The sequence below is a fragment of the Colossoma macropomum genome, unplaced genomic scaffold, assembly GCF_904425465.1.
Source record: "Colossoma macropomum unplaced genomic scaffold, Colossoma_macropomum, whole genome shotgun sequence".
In the NCBI taxonomy this organism is placed as follows: Eukaryota; Metazoa; Chordata; class Actinopteri; order Characiformes; family Serrasalmidae; genus Colossoma; species Colossoma macropomum.
In genome coordinates, this window is record NW_023494802.1 from 8,200,450 (window position 1) to 8,221,252 (window position 20,803).

General features: G+C 45.0%; 1 protein-coding gene across 10 annotated transcripts in view; it reads left to right on the plus strand.

Moving 5' to 3' along the window:
- huwe1 (HECT, UBA and WWE domain containing E3 ubiquitin protein ligase 1) overlaps positions 1 to 20,803 on the plus strand; it is a 45,122-nt gene that overhangs the window by 12,569 nt on the left and 11,750 nt on the right. For 4 of the 10 annotated variants that reach the window (XM_036591928.1, XM_036591929.1, XM_036591938.1 and 1 more), the window contains exons 21-65: positions 49 to 140; positions 240 to 442; positions 588 to 645; positions 876 to 1,052; positions 1,192 to 1,437; positions 1,565 to 1,698; positions 2,172 to 2,293; positions 2,532 to 2,720; positions 2,973 to 3,189; positions 3,289 to 3,411; positions 3,513 to 3,750; positions 4,145 to 4,492; positions 5,361 to 5,483; positions 5,603 to 5,698; positions 5,985 to 6,254; positions 6,584 to 6,736; positions 9,066 to 9,193; positions 9,373 to 9,454; positions 9,552 to 9,728; positions 10,083 to 10,236; positions 10,392 to 10,801; positions 10,957 to 11,152; positions 11,249 to 11,416; positions 11,558 to 11,706; positions 11,874 to 11,940; positions 12,102 to 12,325; positions 12,501 to 12,712; positions 12,835 to 13,017; positions 13,148 to 13,320; positions 13,496 to 13,635; positions 13,767 to 13,842; positions 13,930 to 14,028; positions 14,184 to 14,311; positions 14,425 to 14,584; positions 14,722 to 14,950; positions 15,328 to 15,506; positions 15,612 to 15,701; positions 15,863 to 16,023; positions 16,222 to 16,267; positions 17,008 to 17,361; positions 17,656 to 17,866; positions 18,467 to 18,591; positions 18,696 to 18,919; positions 19,096 to 19,490; positions 20,109 to 20,763. In XM_036591928.1, coding sequence (XP_036447821.1) covers positions 49 to 140; positions 240 to 442; positions 588 to 645; positions 876 to 1,052; positions 1,192 to 1,437; positions 1,565 to 1,698; positions 2,172 to 2,293; positions 2,532 to 2,720; positions 2,973 to 3,189; positions 3,289 to 3,411; positions 3,513 to 3,750; positions 4,145 to 4,492; positions 5,361 to 5,483; positions 5,603 to 5,698; positions 5,985 to 6,254; positions 6,584 to 6,736; positions 9,066 to 9,193; positions 9,373 to 9,454; positions 9,552 to 9,728; positions 10,083 to 10,236; positions 10,392 to 10,801; positions 10,957 to 11,152; positions 11,249 to 11,416; positions 11,558 to 11,706; positions 11,874 to 11,940; positions 12,102 to 12,325; positions 12,501 to 12,712; positions 12,835 to 13,017; positions 13,148 to 13,320; positions 13,496 to 13,635; positions 13,767 to 13,842; positions 13,930 to 14,028; positions 14,184 to 14,311; positions 14,425 to 14,584; positions 14,722 to 14,950; positions 15,328 to 15,506; positions 15,612 to 15,701; positions 15,863 to 16,023; positions 16,222 to 16,267; positions 17,008 to 17,361; positions 17,656 to 17,866; positions 18,467 to 18,591; positions 18,696 to 18,919; positions 19,096 to 19,490; positions 20,109 to 20,763 — 8,384 coding nt within the window. The remainder of the gene's footprint in view (positions 1 to 48; positions 141 to 239; positions 443 to 587; positions 646 to 875; positions 1,053 to 1,191; positions 1,438 to 1,564; positions 1,699 to 2,171; positions 2,294 to 2,531; positions 2,721 to 2,972; positions 3,190 to 3,288; positions 3,412 to 3,512; positions 3,751 to 4,144; positions 4,493 to 5,360; positions 5,484 to 5,602; positions 5,699 to 5,984; positions 6,255 to 6,583; positions 6,737 to 9,065; positions 9,194 to 9,372; positions 9,455 to 9,551; positions 9,729 to 10,082; positions 10,237 to 10,391; positions 10,802 to 10,956; positions 11,153 to 11,248; positions 11,417 to 11,557; positions 11,707 to 11,873; positions 11,941 to 12,101; positions 12,326 to 12,500; positions 12,713 to 12,834; positions 13,018 to 13,147; positions 13,321 to 13,495; positions 13,636 to 13,766; positions 13,843 to 13,929; positions 14,029 to 14,183; positions 14,312 to 14,424; positions 14,585 to 14,721; positions 14,951 to 15,327; positions 15,507 to 15,611; positions 15,702 to 15,862; positions 16,024 to 16,221; positions 16,268 to 17,007; positions 17,362 to 17,655; positions 17,867 to 18,466; positions 18,592 to 18,695; positions 18,920 to 19,095; positions 19,491 to 20,108; positions 20,764 to 20,803) is intronic. The other 6 variants (XM_036591936.1, XM_036591932.1, XM_036591934.1 and 3 more) reach the window with 6 other exon arrangements.

A 20,803-nucleotide genomic window follows, 5' to 3' on the forward strand; every position in this document is an offset into this window, starting at 1 on the left:
AAAAAAGCAGTGGTTCAGAGATGAAGACTGTATGTGTTTGTGTTGCAGGGGACACTGCCTCTAATTTGGGCAGTGCTGTGGATGAGCTCATGAGGCACCAGCCTACACTGAAAACTGATGCCACAACTGCTATCATTAAGGTTGAGTGGATAATGATATTTTGTGTTTCTCTTGTGCACTTTGCCTTAATGTTATTTTCTTAAATTACATGATATTTTCTGTAATGTCTTTCCTGTCAGTTGTTGGAGGAGATCTGCAACTTGGGCAGAGCTCCTGAGTACATCTGCCAGAAACCTTCTATTCAGAAAGCAGATGGGACTGTCACAGTGCCTCCTGCTCGGTCCAACCATGCAGCGGAGGAAGCCTCCAGTGAGGATGAAGAGGAAGAAGAGGCTCTGCACACATTCAGCCAGCAGCAGGGGGAACCAGAGAGCAACAGACAGTGAGTGCTCTAATATAATGAGTGGTTTGATTGCAGATGTCTTGGGAGGAAAATATTGTCTTACATTGATTCTAAGGGAGTGTGTTTGAATTGAATGAGCTTGTGAGACACTGCCTTGGTGAGTAAACAGACTGTATTTTTGCAGAGTGGTTGGCACAGAAGAGCGGATCCCCATTCCCCTTATGGATTACATTCTCAATGTGGTAAGTGCTGATTCAGCTAATTGTGAAATGGCTGCTCAGCATCCTTGGCCTGCATCTCATTTTTATTATGCTCTGCAGCTTAAAGCAATATTTTATTTATTTCTCAGAGAGCAGTGCTTATTAATCTAAATACAATTATTTACCAAAGGATATGCCATTCATCTGGTTCAGGTTAATGTACCATGTTCTGATGAAGATTTTGTTTGTTTTTGTCTGTTTCTTACTTCAAGATGAAATTTGTGGAGTCGATTTTGAGTAATAATACAACAGACGACCACTGTCAGGAGTTTGTGAACCAGAAAGGCCTCCTACCCCTGGTGTCGATTTTAGGGCTTCCCAACTTGCCCATTGACTTTCCCACCTCTGCCGCCTGCCAGGCTGTAGCTGGCGTATGCAAATCAATTTTGGTGAGACACACAATATTGCACATGATTTATCTTTTGTATTCTGAATGTCACATAGTTAGAATGAACTTTGTTTGATGACTGAGGGACTTTTCATTTTATTTGAGAGAATACCTTTTAAACTACCATTTTCCTGGCTTAGACACTATCCCACGAACCGAAGGTTCTGCAGGAGGGCTTGTGCCAGTTGGACAGCATTCTCTCAGCTCTGGAGCCACTCCATCGGCCTATTGAGGTGCCGGGTGGTTCAGTTCTACTGAGAGAACTGGCCAATGCTGGCCACGTCACAGACGCCACACTGTCTGCCCGTGCCACGCCTCTCCTGCATGCGCTCACTGCTGCACATGCGTATATCCTCATGTTCGTCCACACTTGCAGAGTTGGACAGGTGAGAGTTTTAGCTTAAAAGAAAAAAATGGTCACCTTATTTGTTAGAATTAGTCAATTTTCCATTTGAAGTGAGCATAAGTTATAATGCTCTCTCCCTCTCCCTCTCTCCCTCTGTGTTCTCTCAGAGCGAGATACGGGCCATCTCGGTGAACCAGTGGGGCTCCCAGCTGGGTCTGAGTGTGCTCAATAAGCTGAGTCAGCTCTACTGCTCCCTGGTGTGGGAGAGCACTGTGCTACTGTCCCTCTGCACACCCAACAGGTCAACACTACACTCAACTCACCTTACACTTGCTTCCACTGCACTCAACAGTCCTGAGCTCTCCATTGTCTGCTACCTCAACACATTAGATGCTACGCCAAGCTTTGTGCTTGTGATATCTTTGTGTTAGATCAAGAAATGATGCCTAACTTTCTCACTTTACCAGAGTGTGGCAGATTTAGGAAAACTATCATACTATCAAAAAAAAATTTCTTTGTCTTTATGATTAACAATTGGTATAGAATTCATTTTTTAAGATCTATAACTTGCTTAATAAACAGTGTTTTGACTCTGAAATTCTCTCTTGACAACATCCCTTCTGTCTAGCTTTGTGACCAATTTTTTTGTGTTCAAATGGCAAAATTTCTCTGCTTGAGGCCTTAAGATTTAACTAGTCTTTTGTCCCAAGGCCATGTAGAGGAGTTTCATGTATTCAATTGTTTGTTTGTTTGTTTGTTTGTTTTGCTCTTCAGTCTCCCTCCTGGCTGTGAGTTTGGCCAGGCTGACATGCAGAAACTAGTGCCTAAGGAAGAAAAACCATCCAGCAGTACTGCAGCCAGTGGAGGCAGGAGAACCGGTAAAACACTGCACCATGGTGATTTTGCATAATACCTCCCCTCTTTTGTCTTTTATCAATATATTTATTTTAATTACCTCTAATCTTAAGCGTGCTACTTTTTTCCATGTTTTTCTAAGGCCTTTTACTTCAGTTTCAAATGGAACACATAGACATAAGCCCTGTTCATGACTTCTTTTTCACAGTTTTCATTCTGGGAACCTATTTTCATGTTGTTTTTCAATGTGTTTTGTCTCTCCCCTGGTGTTATTTCCAGCCGAGGCAGAGACTTTGTCTGTGGGGGTGGACCCGTCTGCACAGGGCCTACTGGAGGGCATGGGCCTGGATGGAGACTCCCTCGCTCCCATGGAGACAGATGAGCCCTCAGCCACTGACCCGAAGGCTAAATCCAAACTCACTCCTGCCATGGCAACGCGCATCAAACAGATCAAACCTTTGCTCTCTGGTCAGTCCCAACATCACTATCAGGCTGTTTTTTATTCAGCTCTTTGGTTTTTGAATAAGTGGCTTTAAAAAATAATAATGTAAGCTTTATTTTGCTGTTTGAGTTTTATTATTTCTCAGTTGAAGGCCTGTAACAAAACAAACTTTGTTTTTTTAACAGAGTGGTGCTTATGGACATAGATAGTAATCACTGGTATGGGTGTTTAGGCTTGTAAAACACTGCTAACCTAAATTTCTGTACTTGTCCCCTAAGCATCGTCTCGTTTGGGTCGGGCGTTGGCTGAGCTATTTGGCCTGCTGGTGAAGCTTTGTGTGGGTTCACCTGTTCGTCAGCGGCGCTCCCACCACACCACCAGCACGGGCACCGCCCCCACACCTGCAGCACGTGCCACCGCGTCCTCCCTTACCAAATTACTAACCAAGGGCCTGAGCTGGCAGCCGCCTCCATATACTCCCACTCCTCGCTTTAGGTACACCATCCACAGCCTCTCCTCACCTGTCCCATGTTCCTATTACATGTGTGGGTGTTTTGCATGTGTAAATAAACTTGTGTGTCCGCTTCTGATCAGGCTGACGTTCTTTATCTGTTCTGTGGGCTTCACTTCACCCATGCTGTTTGACGAGAGGAAGTATCCCTACCACCTGATGCTGCAGAAATTCTTTTGCTCTGGAGGCCACGATGCCCTGTTTGAGTGAGTAATGAAATATCTGCTCTTCCCAGCACTGTTTGACACACAGTTATTGGTATCATTATCTAATCTGTTTCCTGCTTCTTTGCCACTGTACTCCTCAGGACGTTTAACTGGGCTCTGTCAATGGGAGGTAAGGTGCCAGTGTCTGAAGGGCTGGAGCACCCTGAGCTGCCTGATGGGACTGGTGAGTTCCTTGATGCTTGGCTGATGCTGGTGGAGAAGATGGTGAACCCCAGCACAGTGCTGGACTCTCCCCACTCTCTGCCCGCCAAAGTGCCTGGAGCACCCTCCACCACACCACAGTTCAGCGCCCTGCGTTTCCTCATCGTCACTCAGAAGGTCAGAATACACTATTCCATATGACTGCATAAATACGAATGTGATTATACATTGGAACAAAGTACTCATTAATCTAAAGTGCATTTAAGTGCATCGATTTTGAAACGCTAGAAAGGATTAGAAAATATACATTAAAGTAGGAATGGACTGTATGGCGAAACTTTTCTTTTACAGTATTTACTTTTTTTTAAAAATCTGAATCATATTGTAAAATAAATTGATGAAATTGTGATAATGTGAGATTTTATAATGCATTAAATAGTTTTCAAAAGGATCATCGTTGAATTATTGTGAAGTCAGATGTAAATCACTGATAAGCACACATAATGGCAATACACAGGACAGTTAGTATTATAACTTGCTGTTTATTGTTTAACTGTTTTTTTACACTCAGGCTGCATTTAACTGTATCCGCAACCTGTGGAACCGTAAGCCTCTGAAGGTCTACGGTGGACGCATGGCAGAGTCCATGCTTGCCATCCTTTGCCACATCCTGCGTGGTGAGCCAATCATCCAGGAGCGACTGGCCAAGGAGAGGGAAGGCTCATCTCGCTCTGATGAGGATGGTGGCACTTCTGGGACTGCTGCGGCCAGTGCCGACCCAGGAACTGGTGGAGCAGTGGGAGAGGGTGCTGCCGGGGCAGGAGCAGGCAGTGCCAGCACAGCTGGTGGCTCAGCAGAGGAAGGGAGCAACGCCACACCCCGTAGGGAACCTCAAGTCAACCAGGCTCAGCTCACACAGGTAAGGATCATATAGGTTCCTTTTGTGCTTAGTAGTTATCATTTGGGATACAGTTCTTTTAGGCTGCGTTTATACAGCAGGCAAAGAGGCCCAAATCTGAATTTTTTTTTTTGTTTTGTTTTTTTATTCGGCTGCTTACAATATCTTTTACATGTGACCTGTATGCGACATCAGTCTGAACAGATCACATTTCTAAACTGACCTGCATGCGCAAAAGAACAATACTTCATGTGGACCGCTCCTCCAGAGGTAAACAATCATAACTATGCAAGAACACCAGTTGCTCTCGAGCTTTCAGCTTCATCTAGGCCAGCTTCATCGACTGACAGCTAGGCTCATCACCCAGAATGTGTTCGAGCTCGCCGTCAAAAGGACGCGGTCACTTCTTTGGTTTGTGTCCTCAGGTTCTTTGAACTTTCAGAAAGCTTTCAGATTTTTAACCGTTCTTTGACGCTGCAGCCTCGTTCCCTATGGCCACGTTCAGCCGTTTTTTTTTTTGGAATCTCTTCAAACATGGAGGGTTTTGTAAGTTTCTTCTAATTTTTTGTACAGAAATATCTCCCCAGATGTTTTATGTCTCAGCAGCGTGGAATTATGATGAATGTTGAGTAGTATTGACGCAAAAATCGCATGAATTCTGATCTGGCTGTTCAGACTCCCACATGTGAAAGAGTCTCAAATCGGAATTAAAAATGTCAGATTCAATGCTTTCAATTCAAAGTTTTTGCTGTTGACACTGCCACACCGATGACACGTCTGTGTCATATATGAAAAAATCAGATTTGGGCCACTTTTACCTGCTGTGTGAGCAAAGCCTTAGCTAGTGTAGGATATTTCTCAAAGTTCTGACTGTCTGTCCTCTGTCCAGCTAATGGACATGGGCTTCTCCAGAGAACATGCCATGGAGGCATTGCTCAACACCACCACCATGGAGCAGGCCACAGAGTACCTGCTTACCCACCCACCACCACTCCTCAGTGCTGCTGTTAGGGTAAGACACCATCACACAGTTTTACTAATAGTTTGCAGTTGTTTCACACAGACAAGCATAGGTACATATACACATGCATGTAAGGTTAAAATTAGTCACTGTGGGTTGTGTCACTGTAGGAATTCACCATGTCTGAAGAGGACCAGATGATGAGGGCCATCGCCATGTCTCTGGGTCAAGAAGTCAGCATGGAGCAACGCTCAGACTCTCCTGAGGTGGGCAGATAGACATACAGACATGCATGTGTGCATACACACTAAAACTGAGCTATACTTGTTTATTTAACATTCTAGATTCCAAATAGGTTTTTTTTAGATAGTTGTTACATATTTTACAATTGGGGTCTACATTCTATAATATAACGGGTGCACATGCCTCAGAAACACACATGAACACACATTTCATAGTGATATGTAACCTGTGTCAACAATTTTATGGCTGTTAGGAGAAATGCAGTCTTGTCTCATGGGTAATCCTGTTGCTTTGTTTTTGTGTTATCAGGAGGCTGCACGCAGGCGTGAGGAGGAGGAGAGAAGAGCGCGAGAGAGAGCCGAAGAAGAGGAGGCTCGCTGTTTGGAGCGTTTTCTGGAGGCTGAACCCCTGGACAATGCCGAGCTCCATGCCTTCACTGACACCATGCTGCCAGGTTGCTTCCATCTGCTAGATGAGTTGCCTGACACAGTTTACCGCCTCTGTGACCTGCTCATGACCGCTATCAAGAGAAATGGCCCTGAGTACCGAGACCTAATCCTCCGCCAGGTTGTGAACCAGGTGAGTTGTTGTTCCCCTCTCTATCTTTAATCTAGTTTTGTGACACAAACTGAATGAAAATCTATGCATTTTTAGCTGTTCGACCATGGTTTTATTTACATGTAAAAAAATGCAACAGCATTCTGAAATTTCATTATTAACGAAAATGAGTAATTGTAAATTAGTAAAAGCAAAAACAGGAAATTTTTGCATCAACTTTAAAAGGAGCGTTTACTGAAACACATAATGCTCCCTTGGTGTACTGATGTAGGCTGTAGTTAATAATTATAGACATTGCTTTCTTGTGTGAGTTGGACTATGTTCTCATGTCCTGTATGTATATGTTGTAGGTGTGGGATGCTGCTGATGTGCTGATAAAAGCTGCCGTGCCACTTACAACAAGTGACACTAAAACTGTGTCTGAGTGGACGAGGCAGATGGTGACCCTGCCCCAGGCCTCCACCTTGGCTACCCGCATTCTGCTATTGACTTTGCTGTTTGAGGTATGTATTGCTGCATATTCTAGGCATCCGTAGTAGGGGTGGGAATGTCTAGGCACCTCATGATTCGATTCGATTCGATTACGATTCAGAGGGCTGCGATGCAATTATAAAATGAATATCGATGCATCTTGATGCAACTTTTTTCTTTTTCTTTTTTCTCACTGTGTGACGACTTGGTAGTTCAAAGCAAAATATTTGTAATTATCCATAGTAAATTTACTTCCAATATCTTTTATTAATAAAACAAATGGAAACGATGTGGCAAGTCAACTGTAAGGCTCTCATTCACTGCTCTTGTTTGGAGTGCATGAGACGCAGGCTGCCACTCATCTGTGATAAAATGCGCAGTTACTGTGAAAAAAAAAAATTCTGTGGCAATGGATACAGATTACAGCTATTCTACCCATTTTCTTTAGTGATTCCATAACTTCAGTTTTAGTCTTGTAGAGAGTGGGGGTCGGGGGTCGCTGTGGCAGTAAAATAACTTCTAGACGGGCCGCTGTATCTCGGCTCCAATGTGTACAACATAGCACAAAAGCCCTGGGTCTCATTGACTGATAACGGACGCGAACCCTCGGCAATAAAAGTTGCGATAGAGTTTGTAGTTCGCTTCCAATTTGGGTGAAAGCTTTGACATCGCTTGCTCGATGGTCCTTTGGTTGGCGGCAAGTACAACCGGACGGAAAATGGGTGGAAACATGCAGTATGATTTCTCATTCTCCAGGATCTTGTTTCGAAATTTCCCGTTCCACCTTAAATGGTGCAGCAGGTCCGTTCTGGTGCCTCAGGCACCATTTAAGGTGGAATGGGAAAATTTGAACGAGAAGCTGGAGAATGAGAAACTGACTTCAGCCTCGTAAGAAGTAGAACATTGAGAGACATTTTTACAAGAAACTATTCTACTTTTGTGGAAAAGTTTCCTGCGGGTGATGCAAGAAAAGCAGCTACAGCTGAGCTAAAGCTTAAAGCAGAGCACACTAAGTCTGCGTTTTTGTCTGTATTACGTTAGCTCGTACTGAGACATATGTACAGCCAAGATGGTAAAATGGAGTCAAAATGTTGTGGCTCCCAAGGTGGTTTGATTTTTGTTGAAAAGACAAAATGACATTTGGGTTGTTGACCCCTGCACTCAGACTGTCCGGGCGCTGCACTTCCACACTTTGCAAAGTTCCGCTTTTTGCGTTCCGTCAACATTACGTTATTAATTAAAATTAAGAAAATCGTTGACATTTTTTGAATCGATACAGAATCGTCCATGTCCTCATCGCGATGCATCTAAGAAAAGACCCCCCCCCCTCTATAACCGTGAAGGATGGCATGCTGACTGCAGGTCACGTAGCTAGCAACGCAGACAGTCTCGCCTAGCTAGTAGCTAACAAAAAGGCAAGGAGAAAGATTTAAGACGAGCATTTGGAGACGAATGTATTGATTTGCATTTATGTGCACTGCAGTTGGTTTCCTGATGCATAAAATCCGCAATGAGAAACTGTTAAACGCTAAAAAGTTGTGCAGCTGAAGTCAGCTTCTCTTTCGGTTTTCTCCGTTCCACCTTAAATGGTGCCGCATTTACATCCTGGCACCTCAGGCAGAATTTGAGGAGGAACGGGTAAATTCAAATAAGAAGCTGACTTCAGCCTCGTAAAATAATAGTTGAACGCTGAGAGACATTTCACAAGAAACTGTCCAACTTTTGAGGAAAAGTTTCCTGCCGATGATGGGGAGGAAAGCGGCTATAGCTGAAGCTTAAAGCAGAGCAAAGTGAATCTTTATATTTTTTAGCCTGTACTAGTACATTAGCACATACTGAGACATATTGGACACTGAATGTTGTGACTTCCACGGTGGTTTGTTTTTAGTTAAAAGGACAAAATCGCTCTTCTTACTATTTGGGTTGTCGACTCCTGACGTAACCTAGCTTTGAATGCAGAGGATGCCAGTCGGTTTTCTTGCTCATCCATTTGTACTTTCGTTATGTGCCGCCACAGACTGTCCGGGCGCTGCACTTTCGCAATTCCAAGTTCCGTCTTTTGCGATCCATCAGCATTACTTTATCAATTAAAAATGTAAAAAATCAATTTTTGACACTTGTGAATCGATTCAGAATCGTCCACATCCGCATCGCGATGCATCTAAGGATCAATACCCCCCCCATCCTATTGCCTAGTCTAAATAAGCATCTGGCAGAATGGACAAGAGCTCACTATGTTTCACTATAAACATTCATGCTGCGGTCTCACACAGTCACATAAATACATACACGTTACCTCCCACTGTTCGGGTGCACTGCATCAAACTTTTTTTTAATTTTTTTTTATTGTGCGTGTTGCAGGAGCTGAAGCTATCGTGTGCGCGGATTGTGGAGAGCAGTGGTGTTCTGACTGTGCTGATTAAGCTTCTGGAGGTGGTTCAGCCTTGTCTGCAAGCTGCCAAGGAGCAGAAAGACATTCAAACACCCAAGTGAGTGCCAGCCGCAATGTGCCTGTGGCAAAGACTGGTCACAGAGAAAGAGACATACTGCCAGCTCAGGCCTTTATAGCTAAAGAAGCAATAACTACACATGTTGTTTTCCTCTTTAGTTTTATTTCAGTATGTGAATATTGACTAGATGGAATTTTACCATTTTCTTCTTTGTGTAGATGGATCACTCCAGTGCTCCTGCTCATTGACTTTTATGAGAAAATGGCTGTCTCCTCCAAACGAAGAGCCCAAATGAACAAGGTTTGTACGAACAAAATGGCAGTTGATTTCAAAGTATTTAAATGGCGTTAACATTGTAAATTTACGTTGAAATGTTTTTTTTTTTCACCCTCATCAGTACCTGCAGCCTAATGGGAATAATTGGCGCTGGTTTGATGACCGTTCGGGCCGCTGGTGCAGCTACAGTGCTAGTAATAACAGCACAATAGACTCTGCCTGGAGGGCAGGAGAGACCAGCGTCCGCTTCACTGCAGGGCGGAGGAGATACACTGTACAGTTCAACACCATGGTGCAGGTAACCATAGATCAGATATTGGGGATATTAACGGAGCTGATTTGCCTTTAGGCCTGTTACCAAAATTTTCATCTTCAGTTTGTGCCTGCTGCTGAAACATTTACAGAGTGGATGTGTGTGTGTTTGCAACCCCTGGTGGGCATTGCTTAAAGATTAGTAAATCTGTGTGATCTCTGTAAACAAACATTTTATGAAGCCTGCTCAGCTCTGAAACACTTTACATTTATAGTCATCACAGTATGAAACATGAATGCAGTCATTGTCAGCTCCTATAAGTGTTGTTGCCTTCCATCCTTTCCTGATTTTAAAGCTAATGTCCTCTGCCTTTCTCTTTTTGCCCCCTGTGTCATACAGGTGAATGAGGAGACTGGGAACAGGAGGCCTGTGATGTTGACTGTGCAGAGAGTGCCACGCACGCCCAAGCCCACCAAATCCGGCAGCGCAGCTGAGACTGAGCGAGAGGAAGGGGAGCAGAGAGCCAAGACTGAGGAGACCCAGACTGACACAGGTGAAGACGAGCACTACACTTCTGCCTTTTTTACCTCTCATAACAAAGCTCAGTTTTTGCTGTTGAAGCTTTAGGGTTATTTATTACTTAACTTCTTTTCCACCCGCAGTCATGGTGAAGTAAGCAAAAACAAATCTCTTCCATTTTCCTCACAGACACTGCATCTGTTACTGTGGAGATGGCTCCCCCTAAAGAAGAGGCAGACCAGAAGGAGTCTTCCTCATCTGCCCCCACCCTCTCTGCTGCTTCTCAGGACTCGTCCTCTGGCTCTGGTGGCATTGTAGTGCAGGGCCTGTCGGAGGAAATGACTACAGTTCTGATCCGTGCATGCGTTAGCATGATCAGTGTCCCTGTGGACCCGGACACGCTGCACGCCACGTTGCGTCTGTGCCTGCGCCTTACACGCGCACACCACTATGCCATGATGTTCGCCGAGCTCAAGAGCACACGCATGATCCTGGGCCTCACGCAGAGTTCTGGCTTCAATGGCTTTACACCACTCATCACTCTGCTCTTCCGCCACATCATTGAGGACCCAGCCACGCTGCGCCATACCATGGAGAAGGTGCCTGGCTCATTTGCCCATTTGAGATATATAATTTGCGAATTTTTTTTTTTTCCCTCTAGTTATGCGATTCTGCTTTTCATTAGTGTCACTATTGACAAAAACTGAGCTGTCTCTTATTTATTTTTTACCGCTTTGTATTCTTTCTGTATCAGGTGGTGCGGTCTGCGGTTACCAGTGGGGCAGGTAGTACAACTTCAGGTGTGGTGTCAGGTAGTCTGGGCTCACGTGAGATCAACTACATTCTGCGTGTGCTGGGCCCAGCGGCCTGTCGTAATCCTGAGTGCTTTACAGAAACTGCCAACAGCTGCGTCCGGATCGCCCTGCCAGCCCCAAGAGGTGCTGGAACAGGTATTGGATCATTTTATTTATTTATTTATTTTTCCTCTCATAAGGGAAACAATTTAGGAGAATATTTTATATATTTTCATATAATCCATCCTCTAGCTTCCGATGATGAGTTTGAGAACTTCAGAATCAAGGGTCCAAATGCAGTGCAGTTGGTGAAGACTACGCCTCTGAAGCTGTCTCCGCTGCCACCTATCCCAGACACCATTAAAGAGGTCATATATGACATGCTGAATGCCCTAGCAGCTTACCATGCTCCTGAGGAAGGTAAGATCATGGATGCCTAGTCATATGAGGAGGGTTTCTTTTGGGATGCTGACAGAATTTGTGATTAACGGTTTTTCTTTATTTTTGTCTCTTTGTCTTCCCTTTCTGTCCTTTCTCTTCTGTGTGCATGCCTGCGCGCAGCAGAGAGGGGAGAGGAGCGTCTGGTGGCAGTGCCTGGCAGTCAGGATCTGTGTCAGATCCTGCAGGATGTTGGGGATGATGTCTACCAACAGTACAGACTCACACGCCAAGGAAGCGACTTTGACTCGCAGTCTGCCTTCCACATAAATGTGAGTTTATATGGTAGCACAGGAAATTTAGAGGATTCAGAACATGTGGTTTACCGTTCTGAACGTTGATTTATTGCATATGGATTAAGGGATTATGCTGTGACCTCAGAATACAAAAAATTCTGCTGTTGTTGACCATCTTTTAAATGAAAATGCTGTTTCCTCAGACTCAGGTGTTTGCTGCAGATGGTGCTGTTGCAGAGTCTTCCCAGTCAGGAACACCTCAAGGCGAGGGTGAGAACTTCATCCTCCCACACATGCACAAAATAATACTCTAAAATAGTAAAATATTTTAATATACTTGCCCTCTGTGTCAGACTCAAACCTTAAAACTCTCATTTTTGTTTTTTTTGTCTCCTTGCGCTCTTTCTCATTTTTCCCACTCTCTTCTCTAGCCTCAACCCCTGAGGAGATGCGGGAAGAGAAGAAGGAGCAAGAAGGTGAAAGGGGGGCCTCCTCAGAGGAGAGCCGGGCAGCTAAGGCCAAGGCCAGCAAGCCCCTGATGCCAACATCCACTATCCTGCGGCTGCTGGCGGAGCTAGTGCGCTCTTATGTGGGCATCGCCACACTCATCGCCTCCTACAGCTACACAGCTGGACAGTCGGAGCTCATTAAGGAGGTGGGCCAGTTAGGGGCACCTCTGGATTACTGCCAGAGTTATGTGAATTGTTTCCTTGCATATTAAACACATGCGCATTTTAATATCTGCATATATTTGTGTTTATTCTCATTTCTATGTGCCTTTTTTTTTTATTAAACTTTGTGTTTTTGTGTGTGTGTGTGTGTGTGTGTAGGACTGCAGTGTGCTAGCCTTTGTGTTGGATCACCTGCTCCCCCACACCCAGAACTCAGAAGACAAGGACACCCCTGCTCTGGCACGCCTCTTCCTGGCCAGCCTGGCAGCTGCTGGCACTGGAACTGATGCCCAGGTGGCCCTGGTCAATGAGGTGAAGGCCGCTCTGAGCCGGGCACTGGCTATGGCAGAGGGCGCAGAGAAGCATGCTCGGTAAATGCATATAAATAAAACTTGAGTCTTGCCTTTTTTCTCCTTTCTTTCTTCTCTGAAGCACTCCATTAGATTCTAGCTTTCTTTCTTTATTGTAACTTGACTTGCTTTTTCACTTCTAGGTTGCAGGCAGTAATGTGCATCATCAGCACCATTATGGAGTCATGCCCCTCCACCTCCAGCTTCTACAGTACAGCCACTGCCAAGACACAGCACAATGGCATGAACAACATCATCCGTCTCTTCCTGAAGAAAGGCCTTGTCAATGATCTTGCCCGTGTGCCCCACAGTCTTGACTTGTCAAGGTACTGTCTCATTCATTGAATGTATATGGATACTGTACATTCTTCTTTGCTTGCACACTCTGATGCTGGTTTAGATGCATCCTTTTTTGTTTATTCCACTTAGACAGTTGTTTACATGACTTTCTTGCAGTCCCAACATGGCGAACACTGTAAATGCTGCACTTAAGCCTCTAGAGACACTGTCACGGATTGTCAACCAGCCCAGCAGCTTGTTCGGGGGGAAAGGAGGGTCTAGCAAGAACAAGACCGAACATGACACTGTGGGCACCCCCAGGGACAGCAACAGTAACACACAGGACCAAGGTAGCACTTCTGCTGGCTTATATTGCAGCTGTATGACCAGGTTAACATCTAGAAATTTTTGTTGTTAGGAATCAACAAAGTATAACTGTTGCTCTGTAGCTTTAAAGGAAAGCAGGGGTTTAGGGCTGCTAGGGGTGAAAGAAGAGTGTGTAATGACTTGCATTGTCTGTCTCAGGAGAGGCAGGTGAGGCAGAGCCTGTTGAGAATCGTCACCGGGGCCAGGGCACAGATGGTGATCTGATGGATGGAGAGGCGGAAGGGGACACAGTGGTCATTGCTGGCCAGCCAGAGGTGCTCAGCACACAGGCTATGCAGGTAACAATGTTTTATTATGTAGCCTTAGACCAGATCTTATGGCAGCTGCTGATAAAAATTCATTCTGCTTGTTACAGTGAGATACCTACTGCTGTTTGGCTCACAGCATGGTTTATTGTTCATTTTTGTAGGTGGAGAATGAGTTGGTGGATTTGATAGATGAACTTTTAGAAAGAGATGCTGGAACAGTCAATAGTACCATCATCGGTAAGCTCCCCAGAAGAGAGAGGGTGGATCAGACTAACCAGTGTAGATGCGTAGCTATTGCTAAATGGGTGTTTGCTTTCTCCACAGTTGGACGTTCAGGAGAAGATGAATCTCAAGAGGATGTGTTAATGGATGAAGCTCCTTCCAACATGAGTCAAGCTTCCACTTTGCAGGCCAACAGAGAAGGTTGGACAGATTTTTAACACTGATTCACCTCAGTGACTTCTTTGATGTATATACATGATTGTTATACTCAGATTGTGCTCACAGTTTGGATGTAGTGGCACCAGAATTTGGCAGTTCCAACAATTGCTCATTTCTGTATGTCTTCCTCCGTTTAGATTCTATGAACATCCTGGAGCCAGAGGATGAGGAGCACACTCAAGAGGAGGATTCCAGTGGCAGTAACGAGGACGAAGACAGCCAGGACGAGGAAGAGGAAGAGGAGGAAGAGGAGGAAGAAGATCAGGTAAGAAATTGACGTGTTAAACATGGTGAAGTTGTATCATTTCTTTTGTTGTTGTATTTGTTGATTTTTGTTTGTTTTGCTTGCTCCAAATCTCTTCTCTTGCTTATATTTAGGATGATGAAGAGGGGGATGAGGATGATGATGATGAGGGCTCAGAGATGGAATTGGATGAGGATTTCCCTGATATTAATGCTGCCCCACACATACGATTTGAGAGATTTGATAGAGATGAGGACCTCATTATAGAATTTGACAATATGTTCTCAAATTCTGGTAAGTATATTCATCAATATGATGATAAAAATTTATAAGCCATTGTTAGTAAATTTTTGTTATTGGTTGCCCATTGTGGGAATTGGGCCCTTAAAAAAATGTTTTGTAATGTGCCTGTTCTCACTGTGTTCTTTCAGCTGACATCCCTCCCTCTCCAGGAAACATCCCTAGCTCCCACCCTCTAATGGTGCGACACGCTGACCACGGTTCTCTCACCCTGGGAGGAGCCAGCACCAGCAGCCGGCTGGCTCAGGGCATGGGCCGCAGCCAGCGCACACTCCGCCAGCTTACAGCTAACACTGGCCACACCATCCATGTGCACTACCCAGGCAACCGCCAGCCCAACCCCCCACTCATTCTTCAGAGGTAGGGCAGCTCTCCTTGTTGTGTGTGATGTGACAGTTGGACCTGGACAGTAAAACTGTTGTTGTTGTTGTTGTTGTTGTTGTTGTTGAGCACAGGAGTTTTCTTTATTAGCAACACTGTGTGGTGTGATTTGCTGGATTTGAAGGAAGGGCAAATGTAAACCAAAAAAAAGATTTTTATACACACACACGTGTGTGTGTGTGTGTATGTGTATATATATATATATATATATATATATATATATATATATATATATATATATATATATATAGTGTATGTATGTATGTATGTGTGTGTGTGTGTGTGTGTGTGTGTATATATATGAAATATATTCTTCTGAAATAGTTCTGAATAAGTCTTTGGTTGTTTCTGCTCAGGCTACTAGGCCCCAGTGCAGCAGCAGACATCCTGCAGCTGTCCAGCTCCCTACCATTACAGTCTCGTGGCCGTGCCCGGCTCCTCGTTGGCAATGAAGATGTGCACATTATAGCTCGCTCTGACGATGAGCTTCTGGATGACTTCTTCCACGAGCAGAGCAGCAGTGGAGGTCAGGCTGGTGAGTCGGAGCAGGAGAGCATCTGCTGTGGACTTAAAATGCTGCATCTCTTCAAGACGGAACATAAATGTCTCACTTTTTTCCCGTTTTTCTTTTTGTTTGCAGGCACCCTTTCAAGTATTCCTACAGCCTTAACTAGATGGACAGATGAGTGTAAAGTTTTGGATGCAGAGAGCATGCATGATTGTGTTGCAGGTAGGGCTTCCAACCAGACCTTCAGATGCTGTTTTAGTTGCAGCAATGAAAGAAAATATTTTTGCTATGATTTGTGAAACAGTTTGTATGCTGTATCTCTCTCATTACAGTATCTGTCTATCTCAAACAGTATCTAACTTGACACTTTTTATGTGTGTCAGTGGTTAAGGTGCCCATTTTGCAGCACTTGGAGAGCCTGCGTGATGAGGAGCTGGAGGAGCGCAGGGAGAAGAGAAGGAGGCAACTTGCGGAGGAGGAAGAGGCCAAGCAGAATGAGAGAAGCACTTCTGCTGGAGAGGAGAACAGGGAGCAGACGCTGCAGGTATGGAGACTGAGGGGGACAAAAGAGGGCGGTGTGGGCTGAGAGGTAGACGGGCTCTTATAGGGACAGACAGAGTATGGTCTACAGTGTTAAAGTAGATGGATGACGCCCAGGCCCAGACACTCCTGTGCTCTCATGTAATGAACATTACAACTTGAGGCTGGCTGAATTACATTTTGCTCTCTTTGTCTCCGGCAGGGCACTGCAATAGGAACTGTCAACGGAGGTGGAGATAACTCAGCAGGTACTGCAGTTACTCTTCTTTTTCTGCTCATGTATGTAAATGAGGTTTCCCCACTAAACTGTTCCTGTTTTATACCGTGTCTTGTTTACTCTTCTGTTCTTTTGACCTCACGAAGTCTTTTCTGCCTGAAACACCACTGATTTAGCCTACTTGCAACTTTGAAGTGATGATATGATGGATCTGCGTGCCTGGAGAGTGTTCTATTGCGTGCTGTGGGCTGAGGTAGTAGTTTGTATAGTTTTAGGATCACACCAGATCTGGGAGATAACTATACAGTCTACTGTCTTTCCCACGGCAGCCGCATGACAGCAGGATGACTTCCCCTGGAGAAAGATTTTTTTCGATTTCTTTTTAATTTGTGCTAGACAAGACTTACAACTATGCAAGAGATAAATATAAGTATATTGCATTTTAAATTGTTGTCTCTGGCTGATTTTTATACTCGACCTGTATTACTGCTGTTGATTGTGTATTCTTTGATTAATCTCATGCCTGGCTGTTTAAACCAGTAGGGACAGGTAATGGCTGTGCTGTGGTGAGGTAGTAAGTTGTGTTGTTGTTGGGGATCAGGATAGTGTGGCCCTCGAAGGAGATAACTATACAACTTACTGCCTTCCACATTGCAGCCCTTGAGCCACAATCTATATGTTTGCCATTTATCAAATATAAAAGTTATCATTGCATGTGAATAAAATCTCATCTCTGAATGTTACACTCTTATGTTGTTTTGTTTCTATAAGCAGAAGGAGAGCAGGCCCAGGTTGGCGTGTCTTCCTGTCTTGACCCTCCCCGTGCCTCTGAGGGCTTTCTCACAGCACCCCCTTCAGGAGAGGTTACCCCCACTGCCCCACATGAGCAGGCCCTTGTCTCACTGGAGACAGCAATCAATCAGCAAGTGCATCAGCCAATTGCAGAGCTGCTGCTGGCTGACTCACATGCTGATTCACTTGCAACGCTGGCAGGGGCTGTACCTCAGCTCTCAGCACCCGATCGGCCGAATTGTGAAGCGGAAGCCTCCCAGATGGAAATGTCTCCTGCCCCCACTATTGGTGAGAGAGGAGGAGGAGGAGGAGCATTGGATGCAGTCAGGGAAGGTAGATTAACTTTTAAAAACTATGAAAACATTTTACTTTGTGGTCAAGTTGGAAATCGTGTGGATTTTCCTTTAAAACTTTTATTGTTAGGCTTAATAGTCTTAATAGTTTTAACTTTAATCGTTAGTCCATTACGGACATCTCCATAGTGCTTTACGAGGACATACATTTATATCCCACTGCATTCTACATGCAACTACTGCATGTATTATTTTTGTAATATGCTTTAGTGTGTACCTGTTCTGCATGTCTTAAGTGTCTCTTTATTGAACACTCTCTGGTCCTCTTTCTCAGCCTCTCTCAGCCCAGATATAGCAGAGAGTTCTGAGCCTGTGCCAGTGGGTGTGTCACAACTAGAGGGGTCACCTATGGATACCAGTAGCCCTGCCTCTGCAACACAGGAGGAACCTGCCCCTAACTCAGCACAGCCTAATCACATGTCTCAAGAGCTATCAGGAAGTGGTGACAGTGGCCTCACTGATAGGCAGACAGATGCAGATACAGGGTGAGAGTCCTATATCAGGGTTCCCATGGATCCTAAAAAAAAAAAAATCAAATAGAAAAAATTAAAATAGATATAAAAAAGAAATCCTAAAACATCTGAAAATGTCTATTTTTATGTTCTGTTTACTCTGCTGTTGTGCAAAATGTGCAGCAACCAGACACGTTTTTTAGAAAATAAAGCGATTGTCTACACTTTAAATAGGCTTGTAATATCAGCCACACTTGTGTTTCTGACCTGTCAAATGTGAGCATGTGGCTATTTTAGTCTGTTTTTTTGCTGTTTGTCCTGAGTGACATGCTACCAAAACCATGTGCAAGGTACTTTCCCCAACACATTTTTTTACTTCAGAATCTCAGTTGGTTAAAATGAAACCATTGTGGACACATTCTGGATTTAAACTTTGGTAGAAATGGCATGTTTAAAATTGAGAAGAAGGAGCAGCTACTGAAAATGTTGTTTTTGCTTTGTTGAGGTTTTAAAATGTTATGTTCATTTTTTGACTAGGTTTAGGTGGTGAAGTTATTTGCTTCAGTTTAAATTGTTAGTTTTGCAACCGTTATGTCTTGCTGAGATGAGTCTGGCACCTTCTGACGCTCTTAGGTCCACCTCTGTGTCCTCCCCTGGTGAGACCATGCCACGGAGTGATAGTGCGGACAGCCAGTCTCAAGCTATCCAGGAGGAGCCACTCCCATCCACCAGCAACGAGGAGGATGACCCGCTTGCTGGTGAGTGTCTAACAGGTAGCATCGGCTGTATTATGAATCGTACTCTGCCACTACAGCATCCGTTCTCTCTCTAACACATTTCTAATTTGTCTCTGTGCCTATAGGCATCAGTCTGCCAGAAGGTGTAGATCCGTCTTTCCTGGCTGCTTTGCCTGAGGACATCCGTCGGGAGGTGCTGCAGAACCAGTTAGGGATCAGACCCCCCTCTCGCCCCTCCGTAACCTCCACAGTGTCCTCTGCAGCGGCTCCTGTGTTGGGGGGAGGCCCTGGGGTCACTGAGGTCAGCCCTGAATTTCTGGCGGCACTACCACCAGCCATTCAGGAGGAGGTGAGAAATCCTGCACAGATTAACCTGTTAAGAATGACATTCTGTTTTGAGGATATTATGTAACACAGTGGATCCCAGCCCTGGTCTAGAATACCCTTCACATGCGTGAAGCTTGGCTGAGGGCCAAGATGGGTTATGTATCTATGACTGAGCAAAGTCCCCTTTTGTCTGCTCAGGTGCTAGCTCAGCAGCGAGCCGAGCAGCAGCGGCGAGAACTATCCCAGCAGCCCCCTCAAGGAGACCAGCCTCTGGACCCTGTCACTTTCATCCAGACGCTACCATCTGAGTTGCGGCGCTCTGTTCTGGAAGACATGGAAGACAGCGTGCTGGCAGTAATGCCCCCGGACATTGCGGCTGAAGCTGCAGCACTGCGCAGAGAGCAGGAGGCCCGGCAGAGGCAGCTGATGCACGAACGACTCTTTGGACACAGCTCCTCTTCTGCGCTCTCTGCAATTCTGCGTTCTCCTGCCTTCACTAGCCGTCTGGGGGGCAACCGAGGTGTGCAGTACTCACGCTTGGCTGTGCAAAGAGGAGGAACCTTCCAAATGGGGGGCAGCGCCAACCACAGCCGGTCAGTGTTTAGAAAAGATAGTTGGAACAAAGTGGTTTTGGATGAGTTGGTATGAATGAGGGTGGGCGTTTTTTAACCACCTTTTACTATTTGTTTATTTCTCGAGTATTCCAATAAGACGTAGCTTGGATAATAAAGCATATTAAAGTATATACATCATGCCATACATAATTTGTGAATAGGTTTTTGACAACATAGAAGTCCAAAGACTGTCAGAAGACAAGCACTAAATATCATGCCTAATGTTAGGTGTTAAGATCCAAACATGTACAAATATTGCAAACAAAATTTGACAAGTCTGTACAGTGCAAATTTTGAACTCAGTTCTTGTTCTGTTGGTCAAGTGGTAGTACGTTAAATCAGAGATTTAAGATAAATCAGATAAGCCAAGCAGTTTTTGCAGTTACCTTATATTCTAGCAGCTCACAAACGTCTTCACAAGATATAGATATCTGTTTCATAGAAATGTTGTTTGTTGTTGTTTTAATATTATTTAACATTTTATAATTGCAAAAATGGTTCAATGGTTCAAAAATGTTCAGCCTTTGTCAAGAAGTTAGTCATCTTGCCTATCCCAGCAGCTTAACTATCCCTAATTTTTGGGTGTTGTATGTGTAGCCCCTCCAGCTCCAATGTGGACTCCCTCTTGCGGCTTAGAGGACGTCTCCTCTTGGACCATGAGGCACTGTCTTGTCTCCTGGTGCTGCTGTTTGTGGACGAACCTAAGCTGAACACCAGCAGACTACATCGTGTGCTGCGGAACCTGTGCTACCATTCACAGACACGTGGCTGGGTGATCCGCAGCCTGCTTTCCATCCTCCAGCGCAGCAGCGAGAGCGAGCTCTGCCTGGAGACGGCCCGGCTAGATGAGGCAAGAGGCAAGCGTGCACAGGGCCAAGGGTCATCCGGCGGAAGCAAGAGCTCCTCCTCTTCTTCACAGGCCTCCATGGCCTCTTCCTCATCCTCCTCCTCCCTTGAGCTTCTGAATAGAGTGGAATCTCGCAGCTCCAGCCAGCTCTCATGGCTCTCTGTGTCCATGGATGCGGCACTGGGCTGTAGGACCAACATTTTCCAGATCCAGCGGGCATCAGGCCGCAAACATGCAGACAGGCACTCAACAGGTGGTGCCATGGGCTCGGCAGGCCTCGGTAGTGGAGTGTCAGGAGCTGGAGGAGTTGGCTGCTCAGGTGGAGGATCTACGGTTCACATCCACCCGCAAGCTGCCCCTGTCGTCTGTCGTCACGTACTGGATACCCTCATTCAGCTGGCCAAGGTTAGATTGCAATAACTAGTCACTATATTCCATTATTGTT